Source organism: Vulpes vulpes, unplaced genomic scaffold, assembly GCF_048418805.1.
Source record: "Vulpes vulpes isolate BD-2025 unplaced genomic scaffold, VulVul3 Bu000000733, whole genome shotgun sequence".
In the NCBI taxonomy this organism is placed as follows: Eukaryota; Metazoa; Chordata; class Mammalia; order Carnivora; family Canidae; genus Vulpes; species Vulpes vulpes.
This window is the reverse complement of record NW_027325713.1, coordinates 8,492-32,250: the sequence shown is the minus strand read 5'-3', so window position 1 is coordinate 32,250 and position 23,759 is coordinate 8,492. Positions and strand designations below refer to the sequence as shown.

The window sequence follows — 23,759 nt, the reverse complement described above, 5'->3', positions numbered from 1 at the left end:
AAATTAAAAAAATTCATTTTCTGAGTGGGTCATTATGACTAAAACTCTTGAGAAATAAACAGGTATAACTCTTCCTCACATTTCCAGTGTTTCTGATATTAAGTGGTTACACATTAAAAAATCATGTCACTTCTATAAATGGATTTACAAGAATATTCTCTATATAATAAAAATTCAGTAACATATTATAATATTTTTTTCACCATAACAGGGAAACAGTCAACAAAAACTGCTTCTGAATCTACCTTCCTGTTTATTCCCTAGGCTCTGTAAAGTCAGTCAGTAAGGGCCGAACCGAAGCCACATTAGAAGGTTATTCTGCAGCTGTTGCATCACATTGACAGTCACAGTTTAACATAAAGAAGATTCTAAGTACAGCAGCTATGGGTGAATATAATTCTTAATATCAACTCCATAAAGTGGTAACAACATTTAATAAATTGAACTAGTTTAATCTGCTTGGGATATTTTTATTTACTGAATGTGCATTTCTACACAATGACGATAGAGTGATTTCAGCACCTTCCATCAGGTAAATCTTTTTTTTTTTAATTTTTTATTTATTTATGATAGTCACAGAGAGAGAGAGAGAGAGGCAGAGACATAGGCAGAGGGAGAAGCAGGCTCCATGCCCCGGGAGCCCGATGTGGGATTCGATCCCAGGTCTCCAGGATCGCGCCCTGGGCCAAAGGCAGGCGCCAAACTGCTGCGCCACCCAGGGATCCCCCATCAGGTAAATCTTACGTTAGCCTAGTCAATAATACCTTTTCAGATGCCCAAAGTCATGAAACAGTTAAAAATCCAAAAGATATCAAGAAATTGATTTTCTAAATTTGAAGAAAAATTCTATGGCTTTAAAGAAAAGCTATATTTCCCTGGGACTTTTAAGAAAAAGCATTCTTAAAACACTTTATGTGGCATTAAAGTCACTACGAATTGTAGAAAGTCTTTTTTCCCTTGGTGTTCAGCTCCCAGTAAGTATATTTAAATTCTCTTCAAAAAGCAGTTAATATTCCCATCCTACCACCCACGGTCTTTCAAAATGCTAAAAGGGAAATAAATCAAATTCAACCACAGCAAACATGTGTCTTCAATTGCAGAAGTATGACTAAGTATCAAGAAAAACCCCAAAACATTTAGGATTTTCTTTAAAAGGCCTTTCAAATAAAATGGATGTAATCTTCCCAAGTCAAATTAAGTGAAGTGCACCCTGAATCCATACTTCAGAGAAGATTCCCAGAACATCTACTCCACAGCTTTGGCAATAACAAAAGCAGGTCAGTCCCCACTGATAATCTGGCAGATCAAGGTCAGTTTGTAATTCCTCTTTGTTCATACATTTATCCGGAAATACTGGTTACTCTAAGTAGAACAGTAAGATGATTTGGTTTCATGTTTACCTAAAGCCATCATCAGGAATATTTGGAGGGCTACAGATAGAAATCTTTAATAAGTAAAGAAAAAAAAAAAAAAAAAAAGACAAGGGGTTATGATGCCCGGAGAAATCAGGGAGATTCAAAGCTATGAGATGAATGTTTTCAGTGCAAATTCGAATTGCTTGCCCTAATTGAAAGCAATGGTCTCATAGTTTTGTGAAGGATGTCATTATTCAGAATTGTTTGTGTTTCTTAGTAGCCATTTTTTTGTACTCTCTCTGTACCTTAAATACGAATAAACATTCATTGCAAATATTTATTCTATTCAGAATAGTGTATTGGCACTTTGGCAGTTATAACATAAATACTTAAATATTATTTGGATCCAAGTAAAGAGATGTGTCAGGATTAAATGGATTGGAAGAGAACTAATCAATCAGTAGAATGAAAACATTAAAAAAAAAAAAAAAAAAAAGACACAGACCAGACCTTAGATTAAGCACTTGAAATAAAATGAAGAATAAGACCCTGTACTTTATGGGTTTATAATCCAGTAGAACAAACAGACAGATAAATACCAAACATTCAAAATACTATAATAAAAATACACAAAGGGGTTATATAGATCACAGCATAGACAAAATAAAATGTTTCAAATATCAAGGGCAGATGGCATTCTTTTGTCTACTTAAACACATCAGATGTTGGCCAAAATTTTTCTTAATAAAAAACTCCAGTGAGTTACTGGAGACCAGTATTTTTTTAAACTATCATTAATAATAATGTGGCTTTCAAATAATAATGTGGCTCAAATAATGTGCTTACAAAGTTTCAAAGTTTTTTTTTTTTTTTTTTTTAGCTTACACAAAGGCAATTTATTAACAATTTTCTGTTAAACTATTTTCAAACTATTTTCAAACTATTTTCAAACTATTTTCAGTTTGAAGAATCCTGTTCACAGACGGCGACGACGGCGACCCCCCTTCCTGCGGGTGCTATCGGAGGGGATGGGGGTGACATCCTCAATCCGCCCAATCTTCATTCCTGAGCGGGCAAGGGCTCTGAGGGCTGACTGGGCCCCAGGTCCAGGGGTCTTGGTTCTATTTCCTCCTGTGGCTCGGAGTTTGATGTGGAGAGCAGTGATACCCAGCTCCTTGCACCTCTGGGCTACATCCTGGGCAGCCAACATGGCAGCGTAGGGAGAAGACTCATCTCGGTCAGCCTTCACCTTCATCCCACCAGTTACACGACAGATGGTTTCCTTGCCAGAAAGATCAGTGACATGGACAAAAGTGTCATTGAAGGATGCAAATATGTGGCAGACACCAAACACATTTTCTCCTTCAGCAACTTGAGGTCCAAGGCTGATGACCTGTTCTTCCTTCTTTTCCTTCCCCTTACGAGGTGCCATTTCTGCGCGTCTTCAAAACAAAAATTGGTTAAAATTGTTAGTATATATCAAAGTTAGTTAGTATATACAAAATGCTTTTGATTGCAGTAGTCATAAATAAAAGAAAAAAGTGTACTTACAAGTCAAACTGAAGTTTTCTGATGATATGACACATAGGCCAATGCAAGTCAAAAGGTACAATTAAGATAAGTATGCCTTCAAACTCGTGCAATGCAGGAAAATATCCTCCATATAAGTGGTGACATGTACTAAATGAGCCAATTCTTATAACCATCCCTCCACAAATGAAGTCCCTATTTAAAAAACATTTGTCTTTCTTTCTCTTTCTCTCCTCTTGCTCTGTTGGGTTCAATGTCCCTATATAGTTTCACAGTTGTTCAAATTGCATCCAAAACAAAAATCGAAAAAATCATGTCTCAGATTTGACAGTGCACTGACATTTGGCAGCCCATGCAGTTGAAGGCAATTAATACTATCTAAAAATCTATAGCCTCAAATAATAACCAGCGTAACTTGAAGATCCCACCACAGCAAATGTGTTAACGGACTAGTTATGGAATAGAGTATTGATTTAGGAACAATTTTTGATTCTTGTTTTGAGAGAGTGAAAGGGACAATCCCTATTCAAGATAAGGGATACACATTTTCACTCATTATTTTATTTCATTCCCAGGCCAAAGAACTACTTAGAAATAACAGATACTGTATTATGTATCACAATGGTGAATTTCATTCTGCCTTGGCAGGGTAACTAGTAAGTGTAGAATGTAGCTGCTTGCTATACTGGAGTCATGGGTATATAATTGCCTTCAGAAACATCCTTCTCTGAATACCACCTACACATTAATACATGACGGTGAACTTACAGCCACACTCCTGTTCTATCCCACATGATCCTTGAAAAGGCTTTGAAATGAGGCCACGTGCATAATTAAGGCACACTGAATACCACAGTACATGTAACAAGCTAGAGTATTATGAATCCTTAGGGGAACCTCATAGAACTAATACATTTTCTAAAGGAAGCTGCACATGAGTAAAGAGGGCCCAAAATGCTAATTAGATCCTCTCAGTGAAAGCTATAGAAAAGTTGATTCTTGAATCCTGAAGTTGGGCACAGAATGGAACATTTGTATACAGAAACACTGAAGGGGGGGGGGGAAGAATTTGACATAAAAGCCCCTCAATAGATGGTTTACACAATTCATGAGAAAATAAATAATACAAAATAAACAAAATAACAGTGGGAGAATGTCAACCCTCCTGAAAGGGTTAAGTATGAGAACAGATTTCCTATTAGAAAGGGATTATGTAACAACAGAGGGAAATACTCACCCTAGCATATGCTAATTTAGTCAGCTTTGCCAGGTGTTTCTGTGTGTTTGGCTGGCTGACTCACCTTCCTTGCCTCTCCTTTTTGCCATTTCATTATGAAAGTAAGGAGTTTGAACTCTCACAAAACGCAATAATAGCAATAACAAAAACAAGCAAAAGCACATTATAGGAGTTTTATCCTTGCTAAAACATTGGGGTATGCATTGTGGAGGTCAAAAGGAAAATCACCCAAACTGTACGTATTCAGCACATAGGCTTTAGCAAATCTCCCTTTCTTGAACCACTCTTCATTCCTCATTAATTACTTTTAATAGGTCTTTCAGGTTAGGAGTATGGTCGGGACTGGGGGGATATTATATTCCTGGACAGTGCAAAGGAAGCTGAGTTACTGTGTTACTCAGACTTCAAAATAGAAAATAGAGAGCAGGGATCCCTGGGTGGCGCAGCGGTTTGGCGCCTGCCTTTGGCCCAGGGCACGATCCTGGAGACCCGGGATCGAATCCCACATCAGGCTCCCGGTGCATGGAGCCTGCTTCTCCCTCTGCCTGTGTCTCTGCCTCTCTCTCTCTCTCTCTCTCTCTCTCTCTCTGTGACTATCATAAGTAAATAAAAAATTAAAAAAAAGAGAAAATAGAGAGCAGCAAAGGAGTGACAATTAGACAAGCTTATTGTATATTTTTTGTTTGCTTTTTAACACAAATATTCTAACCATCTCTCATTTCAACCTAAATCTACTACTTAAGATTGGAAAGTAGGGGGCATATAAGGTATGAGAATGAATGGAAGATACGTAGGTGTCATGGGCATTTTCCCCCAGAGGGGATAGAGGACAAGCTAACATCAAATATGAATTCATTAAGAGAGTAAAAATGTATTTTACACACCATAAATTTGAGTTTGGATGTTTAAGTAAACCTTAAGGGAGTCACTTGCATTTTGAAAGGCAAACACTTTTAACAAAGAAGCCAAAAATATTTCTCTATAAGAACAAATTAATTGTTTTTTATAAATCATACTGAATCAATATAACAGCTATACACTTAACAGTTGGCAGCACATGCTTGTCAGGAAAGGTGCTTTCTTGCTCTATTCCCAAAGATGACTTTAGATAAACAATGAGTGCGCCGTTACTGTAAATAAGCCATCATCAAAAACATAAAATTGTTAGGGGATCAATTTGACCAATAAGAACTGTTGCTTTCTTAATGTGAAGTGATTTGCACTACTTGATCATACTTAGCTCTGAGATTTTTTTATTTCTCAAAGCAAAATACAAAATAATACAAAATAAACAAAATAACAGTGGGATAAAATATTTATTTTATTTAAAAATAAACAAAATAACAGTGGGATAAAATATTTATTTTATTTAAAAATAAACAAAATAACAATGGGATAAAATATTTATTTTATTTAAAAATAAATATTTTTATTTTCTAATCTCTAATGACCTCTGCATCTAGCCCCCAGAATGACTGTTTATCGCTAAATTGGAGCTTCCTGTTCAGCATTCAAGTGGCTGAAAGATAATTTAAAGATTCAAGTAAAAACTATTTGTTGACTTAGAGTTATATCAAATGTTGAATAATGACTGTCTTAATATTTACTTCAAAGACCTCTAAAATAGAATGTAAATAATTAGTAGCCAGCCCTCTCTAAGGCAGATCCCTTTACAACTTCAGCCCTGTGTCTATTCGTGTAGTGGAAGGGTCTCATTACTTAGTTTCATAAGCACAAAAGAAGATTCAGAATAGATGCTCAGCTCTATCACAAATTCAGAAATGTATATCTTGCTTGTGTGTTTTTAAGGGGAAACGTTAATCATTGTTAAAGCCTAAGAAAATTTATTCAAAAATATACTTTTTAACCCTCATAAAAAGGGTAAGAGAAAATAACTGAGTGCAAAGAAAACAAACTCTTGCCTTTTCCTCACATCACATCCCATCCCTGACAGCTCCCAAATTATAAAGATACTGAAGAAACCCCCCCCCCCCCCTTTAAGTAGTACCAGCCCTAATCCAGAGGCAGCCCATCCAGGTGCCTTCCTGAAGTTTTAGCAACAAAAAGCATTCTGTTTGTGATAAGAAAACCATTTCCCCCCACTCCCTGATTGGAATGTCCCTGAATAGGTTCATGTTGACCTGAGAAATCGATAACCTGAATGCTATGCTACTGCCAAGGTTCTTTTGTCTTTAAGAGGTTTTTTTTTTTTTTCTTTTACCTTTAAAAGATGCCTGTAATTGCTAATTGGGCTCTCTTCCTCCTGGGAGGCAGAGAGCCCATTTGCACAAACGTTCAATAAACCCTCTTGCTAATTGCATCTGCCTGTCTGGGGTCAGAGTCACCTGGACACGTTGGCACCCGTGAGCCAGGGTCCAACAACTTAAAAAAGTTTAAGTGCTGACATATTATGAAGAGATGCAGCTACTTAAGTCCATTAGGACATACCTATTCATGCCAACACTATTTATTATGTATCTACTAAATTGAGAATAAGAAGATTGCACAGATGACAAAGGCTCAGGGCTTGCCCTCAGGAAGCTTAAGTTTAGTAGTCATTGGGCACTAGAGCTGTTCTAGGAGGACCAAAAAACCAATACCTGCCAATTCCACAAAGAACTCTAACTTCAGCTTTTGAGTTTGGCTTCCTCAGTTTGTGATTTCTCACCACTTCCTCAGCCTACTAAGCCAGCTGTTACACATTGGGTGGTTTTGCCAAGGTTATTCAATGAGCCTATTAAAATGAGGACGCCTTCTCAATAAATCTCGTGGAACGCACATCAGTGTTATCAAATAAAACATCAATACGATAGGTCTATTTATATTATGAATGTACCCCAAATCCTTCATAATAAATAAACCTTACTTGTCTCAACCATCTGATACCCCATAGATTTCTCATTTTAAAAAGAAAATTAATATTATTTGATATTGATTTTACGTCACTTTAAAATGCATGACTCACATTTCTTCCAGCATTTTTGTACTTCCATTTGCTCCTTAAGTAATTCAAGTAATTTTTTTCATTAAAAAAAAAATGGCATCTCACTATTTCAACGTGGGGCAAATAGTTCTCAAGTATCTGATCTTTCAGGGGAGAAAGCAGAAAGAGGCCTCTCAATCAATGCTTACTTTGGTCATGTTATGCTCCCACAGTTCTAATAGTTGTAGAAATGGTGAAGACAATGAAGTAAGTTTCCATATCTTGATAGAAAATCTGCCCAGAGACTCCCCATATTTGCAGGGAGATTTTCCTAATTACTAAGTGTTTGGGGTTTGACCATTTAAATCATAGTCTTTGGCTCTTATGTACAGATTCTACTCTTTAAAGTTTCAGTTGTTAATCAAGAAAGGGAGGAATAGGGTTCTTGCATTCAACATAAGAAATGAGCTCAACAAGACTAAGGCTATTACAAATAGAAGGAAATGAATGGGAGAGAGAGGCTTTTGAGAAGCATTAAGTTATCAGTATTTTATTAAGTGTATGTAGGTGTGTTTGTACTTTATAATACACTTTCTAAAAATGTAAGGGGAAGTTTATGTTCAGTGTATTCACTGAGGCAAGTACTATGCATGTCCAATTGACCTTCAATTTGAAAGTCTTTCTAAAATAACAGATCATTCATCAAAATATCTCATGGAAAATAAAACAAGACAAAACCAAACACTAAAATCCCAGTATTTGTGTTGGATGTGTTTTTCTGTAAGACTAAATCTAAAAAGGAAACAAAGTTCTCAACAAAATCTCTATGTATGTCTATTTTCTGGTTGTATTTTTGTCCTTTCTTCTTTGCCCTTTCTAGGACCGTTTTCTTGTGCTAAACAAGACAGTCTCCATCTTTGCAGTGCCCCCTCAGGCATGGAAAGGGGACACAGCTTCAGCCAGGGTTAGCAATTGAACTGGATCTGCTCTGTAACCAAGAGAGGTTTTAGTTCCAGGTGGCAAGCTTTTGCACGCCTCCTTCTAAAGAAATTCATTTCTCTAAACTGTTCTGTACCCTCATTCCAGATTTTTCCCCTACCTGTGATGGAGGAAAATAAACAAGGATGCCCCATAAACTAACACAGAAGCAAATTTTTGTTATCTAGTCTAGTCTATCTAGTCTATACATTGCGAGTTGTGCTTTGGTCAGAAACATATTTATTTCCTTCTAATGATTCATTTTCATTTCCTAAGAATCCACTGAAGACAAAATGGTAGATTTTTAGAATAGTACTATTTTTTTTAACTTATTTTATCATTGACTTGATTCTCACCACTGGCTCATTAACTTTACATATTAACAAGCCAAAAGGTTGATTTTGCTTCCCAGAAAGAGTAAAATATTGGTGACAATATAAAACACAGAGAAGATACGTTCAAATGAGTCTTCTTGTCTAAAATAAGGCATAGTGCAAGAAAGGGGATAATAATAGAAATGCTAAATTAATTGATCAGTATTACTTAAGTCACAGATACCACCATAGTTCCGATAAAGCTAAAAATAAGAAGCTATAGGCTGCCTATAGCATTTGCCTAGTCATAACTACCAGCAGGCAGAACAGACTCCCTCTAGCCAAAATCAGTTAGTTGCTCACTAGTTCCGCCGCCACCCTTCTTTCTCTGCACATGGAAAGGAAAGACCTGCTAAGTGTTTAATCTGTGTCCAGGAAATAAAGCTTTTCATTTTACAACCTAACCAAGTCCTAATAAAAGTGTAGGATGCTGGGAGAAACAACCTCAACCCTGAAGCAATGTTTTTGGCCAAGAGTAAAACAAGGAAGGCCTGAGCAATTTGTTTGAGCAGGAACTGACAATATCAACAAAGTGCGATGTGTCTGTGGAGCAGTGTTTGATCAATGTGAGGCAGCCATAAACATGAGACTACAATCCAATGGTGCTTTGCACCCCCTCCCCCTCTAGTTTTTTTTTTTTTTTTCCTTTTAAATCCTCTTCTGTCCTTTGGTGTCTTAACATGGCCTGATCTAAGATGCTCATAAGTACACAGACCCTGTTGGGCTGGTGCTTTCTCCCTGGTTGCTGTAGAGGACGCTTATTTATTTATATACTTGGACCTGATGCTGGTGCTGCTGTGGGTTGCAGTGGTGCATTTTCTCTGGCATGCCCACACCCCTTGCACCACCACCTCTAATCTGCTGTGAAAAGCAGCACTTTTTAAATAATTGGCTTACATACTTAATACAAGAGACCCATGTTTTTAATAAAAGAGAATGCAGCTGATGGAATCTCTCCGGGTAGAGAGAGAGAAAATCCTCCTCCAGGCTGAGAGAATGAGACACCAGCAGACAGTTATTTTGCACTGCAGTGAATCCACAATTCATGGGAAATGTTGAAGGCAGAGGAGGCGACCCCCAAGTGCAGTCCTTTGCCCACATGCTCTATAATAAATAATCTCACACCAGCCCAGCAGTGTGTGCAATGACGTGCCGGGGCCAGCACGCACAGATTGGCAGGGAAAACACATCCAGCGGTGTCGAGTTTTCATCGCAATCACCGAATTAACTGATTTCCCCACATCACACTCCCACTACCCTGCGTAGAGAGCGCGCGCGCGCGCACACACACACACACACACACACATGCAGAGTTGAGAAATGCAAGTTACTGAGAGGTGAAATAGGGCATCTAGGAACACGTTTCAGCATGGATTAGAGACCCAAGTGATGTGTCAGCCTCCCGGGGTACTTGTGAGAAGGTGGGAGTGCGAATGGTGGGAAATGGGAGGAGGCAGCGTAAGCAGGGAGAAGGCTGCCGGCTTTCTCGGGGATGCTGGCACATTTCATATCTGGAATTTACATTTAACATAAAACACAAAAAAGATGGTAAGAAATACCTCCGCAAGGTCAGTTAGTTAATTCAGAAAAACTCTGTCCACTCTGTTTTCCTTCACATCATAAATATGCATAAATAAAATCCATCCCAGTCCATATCCTGCAAGATAGGAGGCAGGATGCATTCCAAGGACTTGCTGAAAGACGGTTCATTGACCTCATTTAAATCCTCCAAAGGCCAATTGGGTTTTGCACGCCTGCGGTCTACTTGTGTCTTACTTCCAGATTCATTTTACCAAGGGACAAATACATTTGATCAACTTATCCTTCCCACAACTACAGAAATGACGACAGAGGGGTTAGAGGTGGGCAAAGATTTAGCAAGAAATCAAGAGTCACCTAGCTTTGAAAATCCTATAGTCCATCATTTCCCATCCATCCTTCCTGTATCTCACTCCCGCATCCCTGTATGACTCCTCTCTTCAAAGCAACAACTTTCCTCCCCCCGGCCCGGCCCCCCCAGCCCTGGCCTGCCGCCTCCGCCTCACCACCCCCCAAGTGCGCTCTCCCCACGCCCTCCTACTCCGCACATGGCCATTCACTTCATCACCCGCGTCCTCCTCCCCTTCCACAGGGCCCCCTCCTCCTCCTGCAAGAGGGAGGATCTGAGGAAAAGTGCACCCCGGTTCCCCAGCCGCTCTGCATCCAAACCCAGTGATTTGCATCATAACAGCGTTTTGTGCGGTTCCCCCCACCGCGGTCGCAGGGGTTCGTACATTGCACGTGAAAGGACAATATTAATGACGGAAAGAAGCGGCAGGAGCAGAGCCATAGAGAGGTCGGGAATCCGAGGGGAAATCCCTTCGCAGTAAAGTAACTGCTTAGGTGCGTAGATTTCTTTGCTTAAAGAAAAAAGGAAAACAAAAAAAAAAAGAACAGAGAGGAAAAGAAAACCAGACAGGCTGATTAATTTTAAAAAACAGGCTTGTTGATAAAGTAGCTTTGAGTCTTTTAACTTTTCCCTTCCCCTTTCCCTTGTTTATTTCTTGATTTATTCTCTCTCTCCTTACCCCCTTTTTCTTTTTCTTTTCCTTCTTCCTTTCTCTCGCTCTTTTACATCCCAGACAGTCTCCTCTCCTTTCGGAGGTGCATGACACGTCTCACGACACACCTGCCCCCGGGGATGTCACTGCAGTGCACATGGCGCTGCCGCTGCTGCTGTTCTCGCCGTCTCCGTAGCTCGCTCCCAGGCTCTCACTCACTTTTCAAAGACACACGGATGTGATGGTGGGAAGCAGAGAAAAGAGCAAGGCGACCCGGAAAGGGGGAGGTGAGAGCGAGGAGGAGGGTGGAGAGGGCGGGTCAGGAGCGTGATGTGGGAGGTGGCCGGTGGGGGTGGGTGGGAGGGTGTGATGTTCAGAGAAGGCGCCAAGTGCCCGCCGGAAGGCGGGAGGGGTGGGGGGTGCTGCTGGCGGGGACTGAGTGAGGGATGGAGGCAGCTCAGGTGGGTGAAGAGGCGGAAGGGGCCGCGCACGGGGCTGCCTGCTGGGAGCGCAAGGCTGAGCCAGGGCCGGAGACCCGAGGGCTGGAGCCAACTGCCGCCGCCCCTGCCGCACCGGGGAGTAGGGGGGGGGGGTGCACATCGCCGGGGACTAGGGGACTGGAAGGGGCAGAGTGGAAATGCGGGGTGCAGTGGGCGTGATGGGGAAGGGCGTGAAGCTGATGCTCCCTCGGCGGGGCGGGGATGACCTGGTAGAGGAGCCCGCAGACGCTGTAGAAGCGGAGGACGGCGCCGCGTCTCCAGGTCACGGTCCCTTCTCTAAGGGGCTGGGAAGGAACGAGGGGGCGAGAAGATGCTGGTGACGGGGGCCCCAGAGTGCAGGGGCCGCCGGCGTCCTCCTGGCTGGACCCTCGGTCCCCGCTGCGGTGCTCGAACCCTCGGACCCGGACTGGAGGCAGCAGAAGCGGCAGCTGCGACGCACCCGCAGAATGGGGTTGCGGTGGGCGGAAGAGTGTCTCCTGCTGCTGCTGCTGCTGCTGGTGGTGGTGCAGCCGCGACAGCCCGTCAGGCAGGCACCGGGTCGGAGCTCGCCTTCCCCTCGGCTCGCACCGCAAGTCCCAGAGCCCGCCGGGGCTGCCCGAGCAGGTGGTGCAGGAATCCGGGGTGTTGGAGAAGGTGCAGGCGAGGGCTGCAGGGGTGGGCAGGTCACGGAAGGGAGGGGGGGCAGAGGGGGCGCAGGCAAGCAGCAGCCGCCGCTCGCGCTCGGGGTGTCTCGGGGTCCTGGCAGGGGAGGCGGCGGCGGTGGACGCAGCGCTGGCGGCGGCGGCTCCCGGATGCTCGAGCTGCAGCAGCAGCAGCAGCAGCAGAGGCACCGGCGGCGGCGGCTCCCGGATGCTCGAGCTGCAGCAGCAGCAGAGGCACCGGCGGCGGCGGCGGCGGCGGCGGCGGCGGCGGCGGCGGCGGCGGCGGCGGCAGCAGCTCTACCCAGCGCCAGACCCAAGGGCAAGCTCAGCGCGGCGGAGACCCCGCCCCCACCCTGGCAGGGACAGACACAGCCCCCGGCCAATGGGAGCGCACCCGCCTCCCGGGCCTGGCCAATGAGAGGAGGCGGTGGGAGGAGACAAGCGCCGGGAGAAACCAACTGGCTTCTCAAGGACCCTTGGGGCAGGGAGGACCCGACCCCCGCCCACACCCCTCCCACGGTCTCACCTCCTTGGACACGTCTCGCCCCGACTTCACAGGGGAGACCCTCGCCCGCCTTGACCGCGCCTCGCCCTCAGGAACGGTTCAGCCAATCGCCACCGCGAGGGGGCGGGGTTAGCCACGTCCCCGGCAGGTTCTGGGATCCGTGGGGCCTGGGCCAGATCCTGGGTGCGAGGTGCTTGTGCGCATGCGGACTCCGAGAGCAGATGGTGGCTGCACCTGCCCACGCACCAGCTGCAGCACATTCTCCAACGCTCTCAGCAGCAAAGGGAGAGAGGGCAGGGGGCGGGGGGAGGCTAAGTGTAGGGAGCGGCGCACCTGCCTGCCTGCAGCATCACTCACCAGAGTTCATATTTTACCTTACGTTGCCAAGATGCCCTGTCCAGCAGTGAGGAACCCTATAATTCCCAATCTCTGTGTCACTTTCAAGTGAGGATTAAAGATAGGCATGAGTTTTCTACACACTCCCTTTTCACATCTTTACAATCTTTGCTCCTACGTGTTCCAGATAAGGAAGAGGGCTGCTGATCTCTACATAAGACTTTCCCGAAGCAGCTATGTCAGAGGTTTCCAAGACTATCACCAGATTCAGTGATTTGCTAGAACCCACAGGGCTCAGAAGTTCTTGTACACATAATTATGGCTTATTACAGCAAATGGACAAAAAGCAAAGTGATTTTTTATAAAGCAAAATGATTAAAGGAAAATAGTACATGGGGCAAAGTCTGAAGGAATCCAGATGTAAGCTCCCGAAAGTTCTCCCTCAGTAGAGGACATGGTTAATTTCCCTAGCAACAAGATGAGGAAACCTGTTTGAAGTATTGTCTACCAGTGAGGTCACCTGAGCCTACAACACCAAGGCTTTTATTGGTGGTCCACCACGTAGGTATATAGCCATTGCCTACAAGACCAGTTTCTGAGGCTCCAGAAACCCAGGAGAACAGGTGTTCACCATAAATCACAACGTTTGCACATATTCTCTAGAAAGACTGGTATAACACCTCAGGGACACAGGCATACAAAACATTTATATTGTTTAGAATCCAAATATTTTTTAACAACTTTGTTGAGCCATATCTCACATACCACACTATTCACCCATTTAAAATGTACAATTCATTGGTCTTTTCCTATTCAGAGATATGTACAACCATCTCCACGATTTTAGAACATTTTCATTACTGGAACTGTGATTTACAGTTCTGCACATAGGAAGCTGAGAAGTCAACTCTCTGTCCTAACAACAAGTAAACAAGCTGAATAGACTTAAAAATCAACTCTTCTCAGATCTTTAAGAGGGGGAAGACACAGGAAAAATCACTGATCCCAAGATTGGATATATAGAAAGGTGAATGAATAACAGGAGGGAGTCATAGCTTACCTGGAGCAGACACTCACAAGCGGAAACACCTGTAGGAACCAGGCCTGAGATGAAAATTTGAACTGTGCTTGTACTTGAAAACTTGAATTTCTGGAGTCTCAGAGCAAGCAACTCTGGGGATTAAAAACTCCAAGGGGATCTAGTCATAGAAGAAACTCCCACAATACTGTTAGACTCACTTCTAGGAGCTCCATCAGATTCCCACAATAAATACTATTAAAAAAATTCCCTGGGGCTTACAGCAGGGAAGGGGAAGAGAAACCATTTTGAAACATGCCAAAGCACTCCATTTTTCTTAATTTCTCTTCACTCCACACCTATCTATGTAGAAGTCTGAAAATTCAACAAAAATATTTCTGGAACTATTAAATGAGTATAGCGAGGCTACAGAATGACAGGTTAATATACAAAGGTCAACTGATTTCCTACATGCCAGCAATGAACAAGTGGAATTTGAAATTAAAAACACAATGCCTAGCCAACACTTGTCTCCTATGTTGTTAATTTTAGCCATTCTGACAGGTGTGAAATGAGATCTTTTGTACTTTTGATTTGTAATTCCCTGATGATTGATGTTGAGCATGTTTTCATTGATGTTGAGTCTGTTAGCCATCTCTATGTCTTCTTTGGAAAAATGTCCATTCATGTCTTCTCCTCATTTCTTAACTGGATGATTCATTTTTTGGGTGTTGAGTTTGATAAGTTCTTTATAGATTTTGGATACTAACCCTTTATCAGATATGTCATTAACAAATATCTTCTCCTATTCTACAAGGTTGCCTTTTAGTTTTGTTGATTGTTTCCTTCACTGTGCAAAAGCTTTTTACATTGATGAATCCCAATAGTCTATTTTTGTTTTTCTTTCCCTTCAGGAGACATATGTAATAAGAAGTTGCTACAATTGGTGTCAAAAAGGTTGCTGCCTGTGTTCTCCTCTTGGATTTTGATGGTTTCAGATCTCACATTTAGATCTTTAATCCATTTGAACGTAAGAAAGTGGTCCAGTTTCATTCTTCTGCATGTTGCTGTCCAGTTTTCCCAGCACTATTTTTTGTTAAAGTGACTTTTTTTCCAGTGGGTATTCTTTCCTGCTTTGTTGATCAGCTGACCATATAGTTGTCAGAATCCATTTCCGGGTTCTCTACTCTGTTCCACTGATTTTGGTCTGTTTTTGTGCCAGTACCACACTGTCTTAATCACTACAGCTCTGTAATACAGCTTGAAGTCCAGAATTGTGATGCCTGCAGCTTTGTTTTTCTTTTTCAAGATTGCTTTCGCTATTCAAGGTCTCTTCTAGTTCCATACAAATTTTAGGATTGTGTGTTCTAGCACTGTGAAAAATCCTGGTGGTATTTTGATAGGAATTGTATTAAATATGTAGATTGCTTTCAGTAGTATAGATATGTTAACAATATATGTTCTTTTGATCCATGAGCATGGAATGTTTTTCCATTTCTTTGCATCCTCTTTAGTTTCTTTCATCAGTATATTATAGTTTTCAGAATACAGGACTTTCACCTCTTTCGTTGAGTTTACTCCAAATATCTTATGGATTTGAGTGCAACTGTAAATGAATCAATTCTTTAATTCCTCTTTCTGCTGTTTCACTATTGATGTATAGAAATGCAACAGATATCTGTATATTGATTTTCTACCCTGTGACTGTACCGAACTTGCGTGCCAGTTCTAGCAACTTTTTGGTAGAGTCTTTTAGGTTTTCCGTATAGAGTATGATGTCATCTGTAAATAGTGAAAGTTTGATTTCTCCCTTGCCAATTTGGATGTGTTTTATTTCTTTTTGCTGTCTGACTGTTGAGGGTAGGACTTCCACTGCTATGTTAAATAACAATGGGTGAGAGTGGACCACACTGTCTTGTTTTTAACCATAGAGGAAAAGCTCTGTTTTCCCCACAGACAATGATATTAGCTGCGGGTTTTTCACATATGACCTTTGTGATATTGATATAGATTCCCTCTATCCCTACTTTGCTGAGGGTTTTTATTATGAATGGATGTTGTATTTTAAGGGGAAACCTCTCACACTGTTGGTGGAAATGAAAACCGGTATAGCCACTCTGAAAAATAGTACAGAATTTCCTGAAAAAGTTAAAAATAGAACTACCTTATGATCAAGGAATTGCACTACTGTGTATTAACCCAAAGGATATAAAAATACTAATTCGAAGGGATACATTCACCCCAGTGTTTATAGCAACACTATCAACAATAGCCAAATTATGGAAAGAGCCCAAATGCCATCGACTGATGAATAGATAAGCAAATGTGTATATATAAATAAATGGGATATTACTCAGCCATAAAAAGAATGAAATCTTTCCATTTGCAACAACGTGGATGGAGCTATGGAGTATTATGCTAAGCAAAGTAAGTCAGTCAAGTAAGATAAATGCCTTATGATTGCACTCATATATGGAACTTAAGAAGCAGAACAGATGAACAGGGGGTAAAAGAGAGGCAAACCAGGAAAAAGACACTTAGCTACATAGAAGGAACTGATGATCACTCTTCCCAGGTGAGCAGGGGATGCATTACATGGGGGATGGGTATTAAGGAGACCACTTTTGATGAGCATGGGGTATTGTATGTAAGTGATGAATCACTAGGTTCTGAACCTGAAACTAATATTGAATGGTTAACTGTAATTTACATAAAAAATTGGAAAAAAAAGACCCACAATAACATTTACATTAACAGTCTCAAAATTGAAATACTTAGGGCAGCCCAGGTGGCTCAGTGGTTTAGCACCACCTTCGGCCCAGGGCCTGATCCTGGAGACCCGACATCGAGTGCCACATCAGGCTCCCTGCATGGAGCCTGATTCTCCCTCTACCTGTGTCTCTGCCTCTCTCTCTCTCTCTCTCTCTCTTTCTCTGAATAAATAAACAAATAAATAAGTAAAAAAATGAAATACTTAGATGAACAAAAAAACAAACAAAAACTAAATAAATGGAGATATATTCTATTTTTATGGACAAGATGATTCAATATTATGAAAATGTAAAATATATATATATATATATATATATATATATATATATATATATATATATAAAGGGGGGATAGAGGGAGCTATCAATGTAATACCAATTAAAATCCCATCAGGTTATTTTATATGTATCAAAAATTAATTCTAAAATTTATATGGAGAGACAAAATATCTAGAATAGCCAACACACTATTGAGGGAGAACAACAGAGTTGGAGGGCAGATGCTACTTGGTTTTAAGACTTACTACTCAGCTATAGTAATCAAGGCAGTGTGGCATTGACAAAAGAACAGACAAATAGAGTAATGGGCCAAAACAGAGATCCCAGAAATAGATCTCCATAAATACAGTCAACTGATCTTTGACAAAGGAGAAAAGGTAATACAATAAAGATAGTCTCTGCAAAAAATGATGCTGAAAAATTGGGCAATCATCTGCAAAAACATGGGCCTAGACACAAATCTTGTACCCTTTACAAAAAATAACTCACCTACATGTGAAAAAGAACAGTATAAAACTCCATGAAGAGAGTATATGAGAAAACCTAGATTACCTTGGCTATCATAAGGTCTTTTTACCACACCACCAAAGGCAAGATCCATGAAAAAAAAAAAGATAAGCTGAATTTCATTAAATTTAAAAGCTTTTGCTCAATGAAAATCAATATCCAGAGAATTAGAAGATAAGCCACAGAATGGGTAATATTTTTTTCCAAAAAATGCACCTGATAAAAAACCATTATCCAAAATATACAAAGAACTCTTTTTTATTTACAAGATTTATTTATTTATTTTAGAAAGAAAGAGAGTGAAAGAAGATGCATGGGAAGCATGAGTGGGGGTAGGAGCAAAGGAAGAGAATCCTCAAGAAGACTCCTTGCTGAGCTCAGACCCTGAGGTGGGGCTCAGTGTGGGGAAGGAACGCCAGGCTCCCATTCTACCTCACTACCTATGTGATTATGACTTGAGCCAAACCAAGAATTGGTCACTTAATCGACTGAGCATTCAGGGGCCCCTTAAATATGCCAAGAAGTCTTAAAACTCAATAATAGGAAAACAAACAGCTCGATTTTAAAATAAGCCAAAGATAGGTTAGGGGCACTTGGGTGACTCAGTTGGTTAAGCATCTGACTCTTGATTTTGGCGTGGGTCATAATCTGGGGTCCTGGAATCAAGCCTCCCATTTGGCTCCATGCACAGTGGGGAATCTGCTTAAGGATTCTCACTCTCCCTCTTTCTTTGTCCCTCCCCCTGCTTGCACATTCTCTTTATGTAAAATAAAAATAAATAAATCTTTAAAAATAATGATAATAATAAATAAAAATAAGCCAAAGACCTTAACTGATACTTTACCAAAGATAATACACAAATGGCAGATACACGTATTAAAAAATGCTTCACAATATATGTTATCAGGTAAGTGAAAATGAAAATAACAGGGAGATACCTGCACACACTTACTAGAATGGCCAAAATCCAGAACACTGACAACACCAGGTCCTAGTAAGGATAGGAAGCAAGAGGAAATTTCACACACTATTGGTGAGGATCAAAAGTGGAACAGGCACTTGGAAGACAATTTCAAAGTTTCTCGCAAAACTAAACATACTCTTAATATATAATCTAGCCACATTCTCCTTGGTATTTACTCAAATAAATAGAAAATCGTGCCCACACAAAAACTGGCACATGTATGTTTATAGCAGCTTCAGTTTAATTTGCCAAAAGTTGGAAAAAACCAACATGGCCTTGAGTAGAAGAGTGAATGAGTGAATGGATGAATGAATGAATGAATAAATATTTATCTAGCACTAAAAATAAATGAGCTATCAAGCCACAAAAAGACAATGAAGAACTTTCAGTACTAGTATATTAGCATATATATTAACATTTTAGTAAGAAATAGAAACAAATAGAGAAGGCTACATGATTCCAAATATGTGACATTCTGGAAAAGATAAAACTCTGGAGACAATAAAAGTATCTGTAGTCAGCTGGGGTCGGGGTGGTTGGAAAAATGAATAGGTAGAGCACAGAGGATTTTTAGAACAGCGAAAATACTCTGTATGATATAATAATGATGTATGTATGTCATTATATATTCATTCAAACCCATAGGATGAATAACACCAAGAGTGAACCCTAAGGTGAACTATAGACTTTAGGTGATTATGATGTGTCAAAGTAGCTTACCGTTTTGGTAGAAAAAAAAAAAGTAGGCTGATTGTTGATAATGGGATAATGTGTGTGGGATATAGGGGGAGAGATGGGATCTCTCCCTCCCTCTCAGTCTTGTTGGCAACCTAAGCTACTCTAAAATAGTAAAACCTTAAAAAAAAATCCAGTACCCTTTAGCTTTCACCACCTTATGATCCCAGCTACCTTCCAAGCCATAAGCAATCAGTCATTTATTTTATGTTTCTATACCTTTGCCTATTCTGGATTTGTAGTGAATCTTCAAGATTGCTAATACTGTGGCTGCACTGGCTCATATGATTTTTATTTTGGTTATAGGACACATTTCGGCAAGAAATCATCAAGGAACTTCGAAGAACAAGATTTATAACTCACACGTCCTGGAGGGAATATGGCATGTCAAAGGCACAGAGTAAAGGCAAGGTAGAGAGAAGGGGGTGAGAGACATAGAAGATGGAGAGAGAAAGGGACGGACAGAGAGACAGACAACCCTGAACTTGGGGTTCTGCCTTTATTAGGGTTCAAGTGTGGAGTGTTTAGAGTTTCATGCGTTCACTTTTCACCAGCTAATTTAAAGCATAAGAGCAGGAATTAGGGTTGGGGATGTAAAAGCAGGGTCCCTCAAGCTGTCAAGTATCTCAGTTAACTAAGGCTTTTTTGCGAAAGGAAACTTCATGGCGGGGGTGGCCTAATTCCATGCCTGGTTGTTTTGCTAGTAGTTGGGTCACAGAACTAATAATATATTTATTCAAGATGACTGTCTTTTAATAAAAATTTCCTGGCCATAAAAAAAACCTAATGTCAACCGCTCATACAACACCACCATCAACAACAAAAAGCTTCATGTCAGGCACTTATATTACACAGAGAATCTACATTATCACATTTGCTTGTTTTATGTATCTCCTCGCACTCTTGCTAGAGACAAAGGAGAACTCCCCAGGATAGAACAGCTTCACTCTGTCTTCCCAGCAGGAATTCCAAAATTTCTGTGGACAAGTGCTTGATATATTTGCCTGTTAGTGAATGTAGTAATCCTGCCTTTGATCTACCATGCATTTTCTGCATGAATTTATGGAGAGATGAAAGCTGATGCCCTGTCATTTTAGACCATTGAGCTCCGGACTCAAAGGAACCACATTTGAACATATGAAGAAACTATGTGACATTACCTGAGGGTTTGTGATGAACTGGATATTCCCTATTTGCTCATCCCAGACTTACCTTCCCCCCATCCCAATCCTGCTGTGTCGCAGAGGCTGACCTCCATGGACTTCATCAATCTGGTTGTCTTGCCTCTGCTGCTAGTTGTGATCAGCCCATGGAATGCACACATCGGACGCTAGAGGAAGATGAAAGAGAGATACATATCAGGTTTCTTATTTCTCTGTGTTTCTCTCTGCTCGTTTGAGGGTTTGTGTGTTTTTTATTGTTGGTGGTGGTGTTTTTGTATTGTTTTGTTTTTAAACATGTGTATTTCTCTACTACTGTCCACAGCTTCTGGTCATGCATTACACAACTGTACTTCTAAGAGCGTTCTGATAGCCGTTCCCTTCTTTATCCCTTCACGTCTAAGGGGTAAAAGACGCATTGATTGCTTGCTGCTGCTTCATGTTCAGGGCAGGCGCTTCACCGTTCTTTACATTTCCCTTAATCATCCCAACTCCTGTATAAATACCACCTTGTGTAACTCTCTCTCATTAGACTTTTTCCAGTTACCTCTTGAGTGTGCCTGTTTTATGCTAGTAGTTTGAAAAATACATGAGATTCTCATTGGGTACAATTACTGGATAGAGATTTGCTTCTGTTTGGCAGAATGTGTGGGAAGAAATAAGCAAAGGACTATTTGGTTCTATTTGGTTTAACCATTGTACAGAAAGTAATTTTGCATTTTCCATGTACTTTGAAATGTTTCTCAACCTACTTCTTTAGTGTTGGGTTGGTGGGCATGTTCTTGATTCCAGCCAACAGATTATAATAAGAGGTGCCATGTATCATTTGTAAGCAGAGGCAGTTCAGAACTGTAGTAAATTCTCCATGCTTTATTTTCCTCTAACTTAGCCGCAGCTAAGGCCAGATTTTCTCAGGATAAAGAAGACTTGCCCTCCCAATACCAGCTCTCCAAATTTTCTGACGTAAAACCATGAATACGTTAGACTAAGTAATGAAAATTTTGACATATGAGTACTACCTTGCATGTTTTATAGTAAAGATACATCTGCACAATAATAAAGTCCATTTGTAAAGTGTTTCTCTGTTACATCATTTGTAACAGCAGAAGACTAGAAACTATTAAAGCTTCCACAAATAAAAACAAGTTAAATAAACTGCGGTTTAAACACACAGATACAGAAAAATTGCAGGCTATAATGCTACGTTACCTGAAGAACACTCTCTATGGATTGTCAACTTTTTGTAAGAGGAAGAAATATAAGTACATATTCCTGTTTGCTTTATTTGTGTGAAGAAAAAGTAATATAATAACAAAAACATAGTAATGTAGTGGTCTCAAGATGAGTGAGGATTGGGTGGAAGTAACAATTCTAAATGTACAGCTTCTCAATTAGTTTGAAACATTTTTGAACCATTGAATGTAATGATTTATTTAACAAATGACAATTGAATATTTTTATCTCTAACATCAGAAAAATAAAAATGAGTAAGAGCAATGCACTATACATTCTCAAAAAAATGAATCAATGGAACACCAAAGAAGGCCTCAGAAGAAATGCAAGTGAAGCAAATATTCAGCTGTTGACACCTGTAGGTAGAGGATCAATTTGTTTCAATAATGATGCTGGAGAGATTAAATTCCTACTGCAAAATGTAGATAATGTATGTGTCTCAAAATATATTTTAAAATAAGATATTACTCAAAGATATATTTTGAAGAATTATAATATGCACAAATTATTTTTGAAGGGTGTGAATATATATGTGTATATATATCCATATATAAAGATTAGCTTAAATAAATATAAGATTTCTGCATGTCAAAAATCATAAAATTTCAAAACAAAAGACTTAGGCAAAAAAAATGTGAGAGAATATAATTTTCCAAAAAATAGTGAAATAAAAATCTGATATCCTTAAACAAAAAAGAGATAAAATGGTCATTTGAAAAAATAGTAATAGAGAAACTGAAAAAAGCTGTTATGCCTAGAAACTTTCAAAGGAGGAAATACAAGTAATCAATAATTGCATTTATGTAGTCCAATGTTAATTGTGATCAACTGATAACCAGATATCGTTCACTAGGCTGTCATAACTGAAAATGATTTTTTAATGCACAATAATTTACAGTTGTTCCGGGAATATATGTGGTAAGGTGCTTGTAGACATATCAATAGGTGAATAGGCAACTTAGCAACACACGTCAAAAGCCCTAAGAATATGAGAAAATATAGATGTTTCCCCAATTGGGGCTATTGCAAGTAATAATTCGTTGAGCAAAATGTCAGCTATTTTCTCTAATTTTAGGTTACATACTACTCAATATAGAGTTATTTTTTTAGTATGTGTATAAACAATGACTATAACTTTTCCATATATTTATGGCTGCATGTTTTATTCTATGAAATGCTTTCTTGTGTTGATCTCATGACTGGAAGTGTTTTCATTTGATGAAAATAATTATTAGGAGCAAACAGTTTTTAACCTGATAGTTTCTTTTCCATTAGCTTTGCGAACAAGAATTAATACAAGAACACTTCTCCAAAAATGATCTCTCATTCAACAACTATCAATGAGCATCTACCATATATCAGATCAGGTATGGTGTTAGGTGCTAGGAATAAGGCAGCAAACTGTAAAAACAAGACAAACAAGTAAAAAAATAATCCTGCCTGTATACAGTAACTAATATTCTAGTGCATTTTGAAGCACTGAAAAGATGATAGTTTCTGTAACCAGATATGTGAAAATAATCAAAATAAAAAGATACCTTCACATGTTCCTACCACTTGCTCTTTTTTAAATAATCACATACAGCTAATTGCCTTCCCTGTCCCTTTCCAACACAGTTCTTTTTCTTTATGATAATAATAAAATATTCATTAAATAATTAATTCGGAGAGACAATATTAAGGTAAAAGATTTTCAAGTTCTCAAACTCATCATTGATACATATCCTCCAATATTCATTTATATTTTGTCTATAGTTCTACATTAAAATATTTCACTTGCCTGGGGAAACATTTAACAATATTTATAACAAAGAAAACCTACCCTTGGAGAGTGGAAGCAATGCTGAATTGTTTCCTACTATTCATTAAAGCTCAATTATAAAAAAAAAAATATTTATGGAATTAATCTGTTTTCTTTCTCCTCTTCTTCCCCATTTTTCTCCTCTCCCTTTCCTCCTTCTTCCCCCTTTTTTCCTCCTCCTCCTTTCCCTCCTTCTTTCCCGTGACTCTAAAGTGATGTGCTATATCAGATTTTGTATATATTTGTGCTTATGTTTGAGTATAAATATATATCTTCTGATATATTATACATATATAATCTACATATATAGCTACATTATACATATATATTATGACTACTCTAATATTTAGTAAGTTTTTAAGTGATTATTTT

The 23,759-nt window shown here is 39.9% G+C and overlaps 2 protein-coding genes and 1 long non-coding RNA gene across 5 annotated transcripts; 1 reads left to right on the top strand and 2 right to left on the bottom strand.

Annotated features, from left to right (window-relative positions):
* Positions 1-1,866: 1,866 nt before the first annotated feature.
* LOC140596697 (small ribosomal subunit protein uS11-like) lies at positions 1,867-12,758 on the bottom strand. Of its 3 annotated transcripts, XM_072745191.1 has the most exons (3): positions 10,965-11,650; positions 10,671-10,796; positions 1,867-2,797 (listed from the first exon to the last, which is right to left on the bottom strand). In XM_072745191.1, the coding sequence occupies exons 2-3, from the start codon at positions 10,724-10,726 to the stop codon at positions 2,332-2,334; spliced, it is 522 nt and encodes a 173-aa protein (XP_072601292.1). In that variant the 5' UTR covers positions 10,727-10,796; positions 10,965-11,650; the 3' UTR covers positions 1,867-2,331. The 3 variants fall into 3 exon arrangements, with proteins under 3 accessions (XP_072601292.1, XP_072601294.1, XP_072601293.1); XM_072745193.1 differs by lacking the exons at positions 10,671-10,796; positions 10,965-11,650 and adding an exon at positions 12,605-12,758; XM_072745192.1 differs by lacking the exon at positions 10,671-10,796.
* LOC140596696 (uncharacterized) lies at positions 10,965-13,375 on the bottom strand. The gene is made up of 3 exons (XM_072745190.1): positions 13,312-13,375; positions 11,644-12,670; positions 10,965-11,155 (listed from the first exon to the last, which is right to left on the bottom strand). The coding sequence occupies exons 1-2, from the start codon at positions 13,373-13,375 to the stop codon at positions 11,700-11,702; spliced, it is 1,035 nt and encodes a 344-aa protein (XP_072601291.1). The 3' UTR covers positions 10,965-11,155; positions 11,644-11,699.
* LOC140596700 (uncharacterized) lies at positions 11,086-23,129 on the top strand. Its single transcript, XR_011998606.1, has 2 exons — positions 11,086-11,224; positions 19,500-23,129. It is a non-coding gene; the product is annotated as an uncharacterized lncRNA (long non-coding RNA).
* Positions 23,130-23,759: the final 630 nt, after the last annotated feature.

Excerpts from the sequence above, each read along its gene's own strand:
- LOC140596697 (XM_072745191.1), bottom strand. The coding sequence starts at position 10,726 with ATGGCTCTGCTCCTGCCGCTTCTTTCCGTCATTAATATTGTCCTTTCA. Across the intron at positions 2,798-10,670 it reads ATTGTCCTTTCACGTGCAAT|ACGCGCAGAAATGGCACCTC; the intron begins GTACGAACCCCT and ends TTTGTTTTGAAG.
- LOC140596696 (XM_072745190.1), bottom strand. The coding sequence starts at position 13,375 with ATGTCCTCTACTGAGGGAGAACTTTCGGGAGCTTACATCTGGATTCCT. Across the intron at positions 12,671-13,311 it reads TCCTTCAGACTTTGCCCCAT|GGCGAGGCGCGGTCAAGGCG; the intron begins GTACTATTTTCC and ends ACCGTTCCTGAG.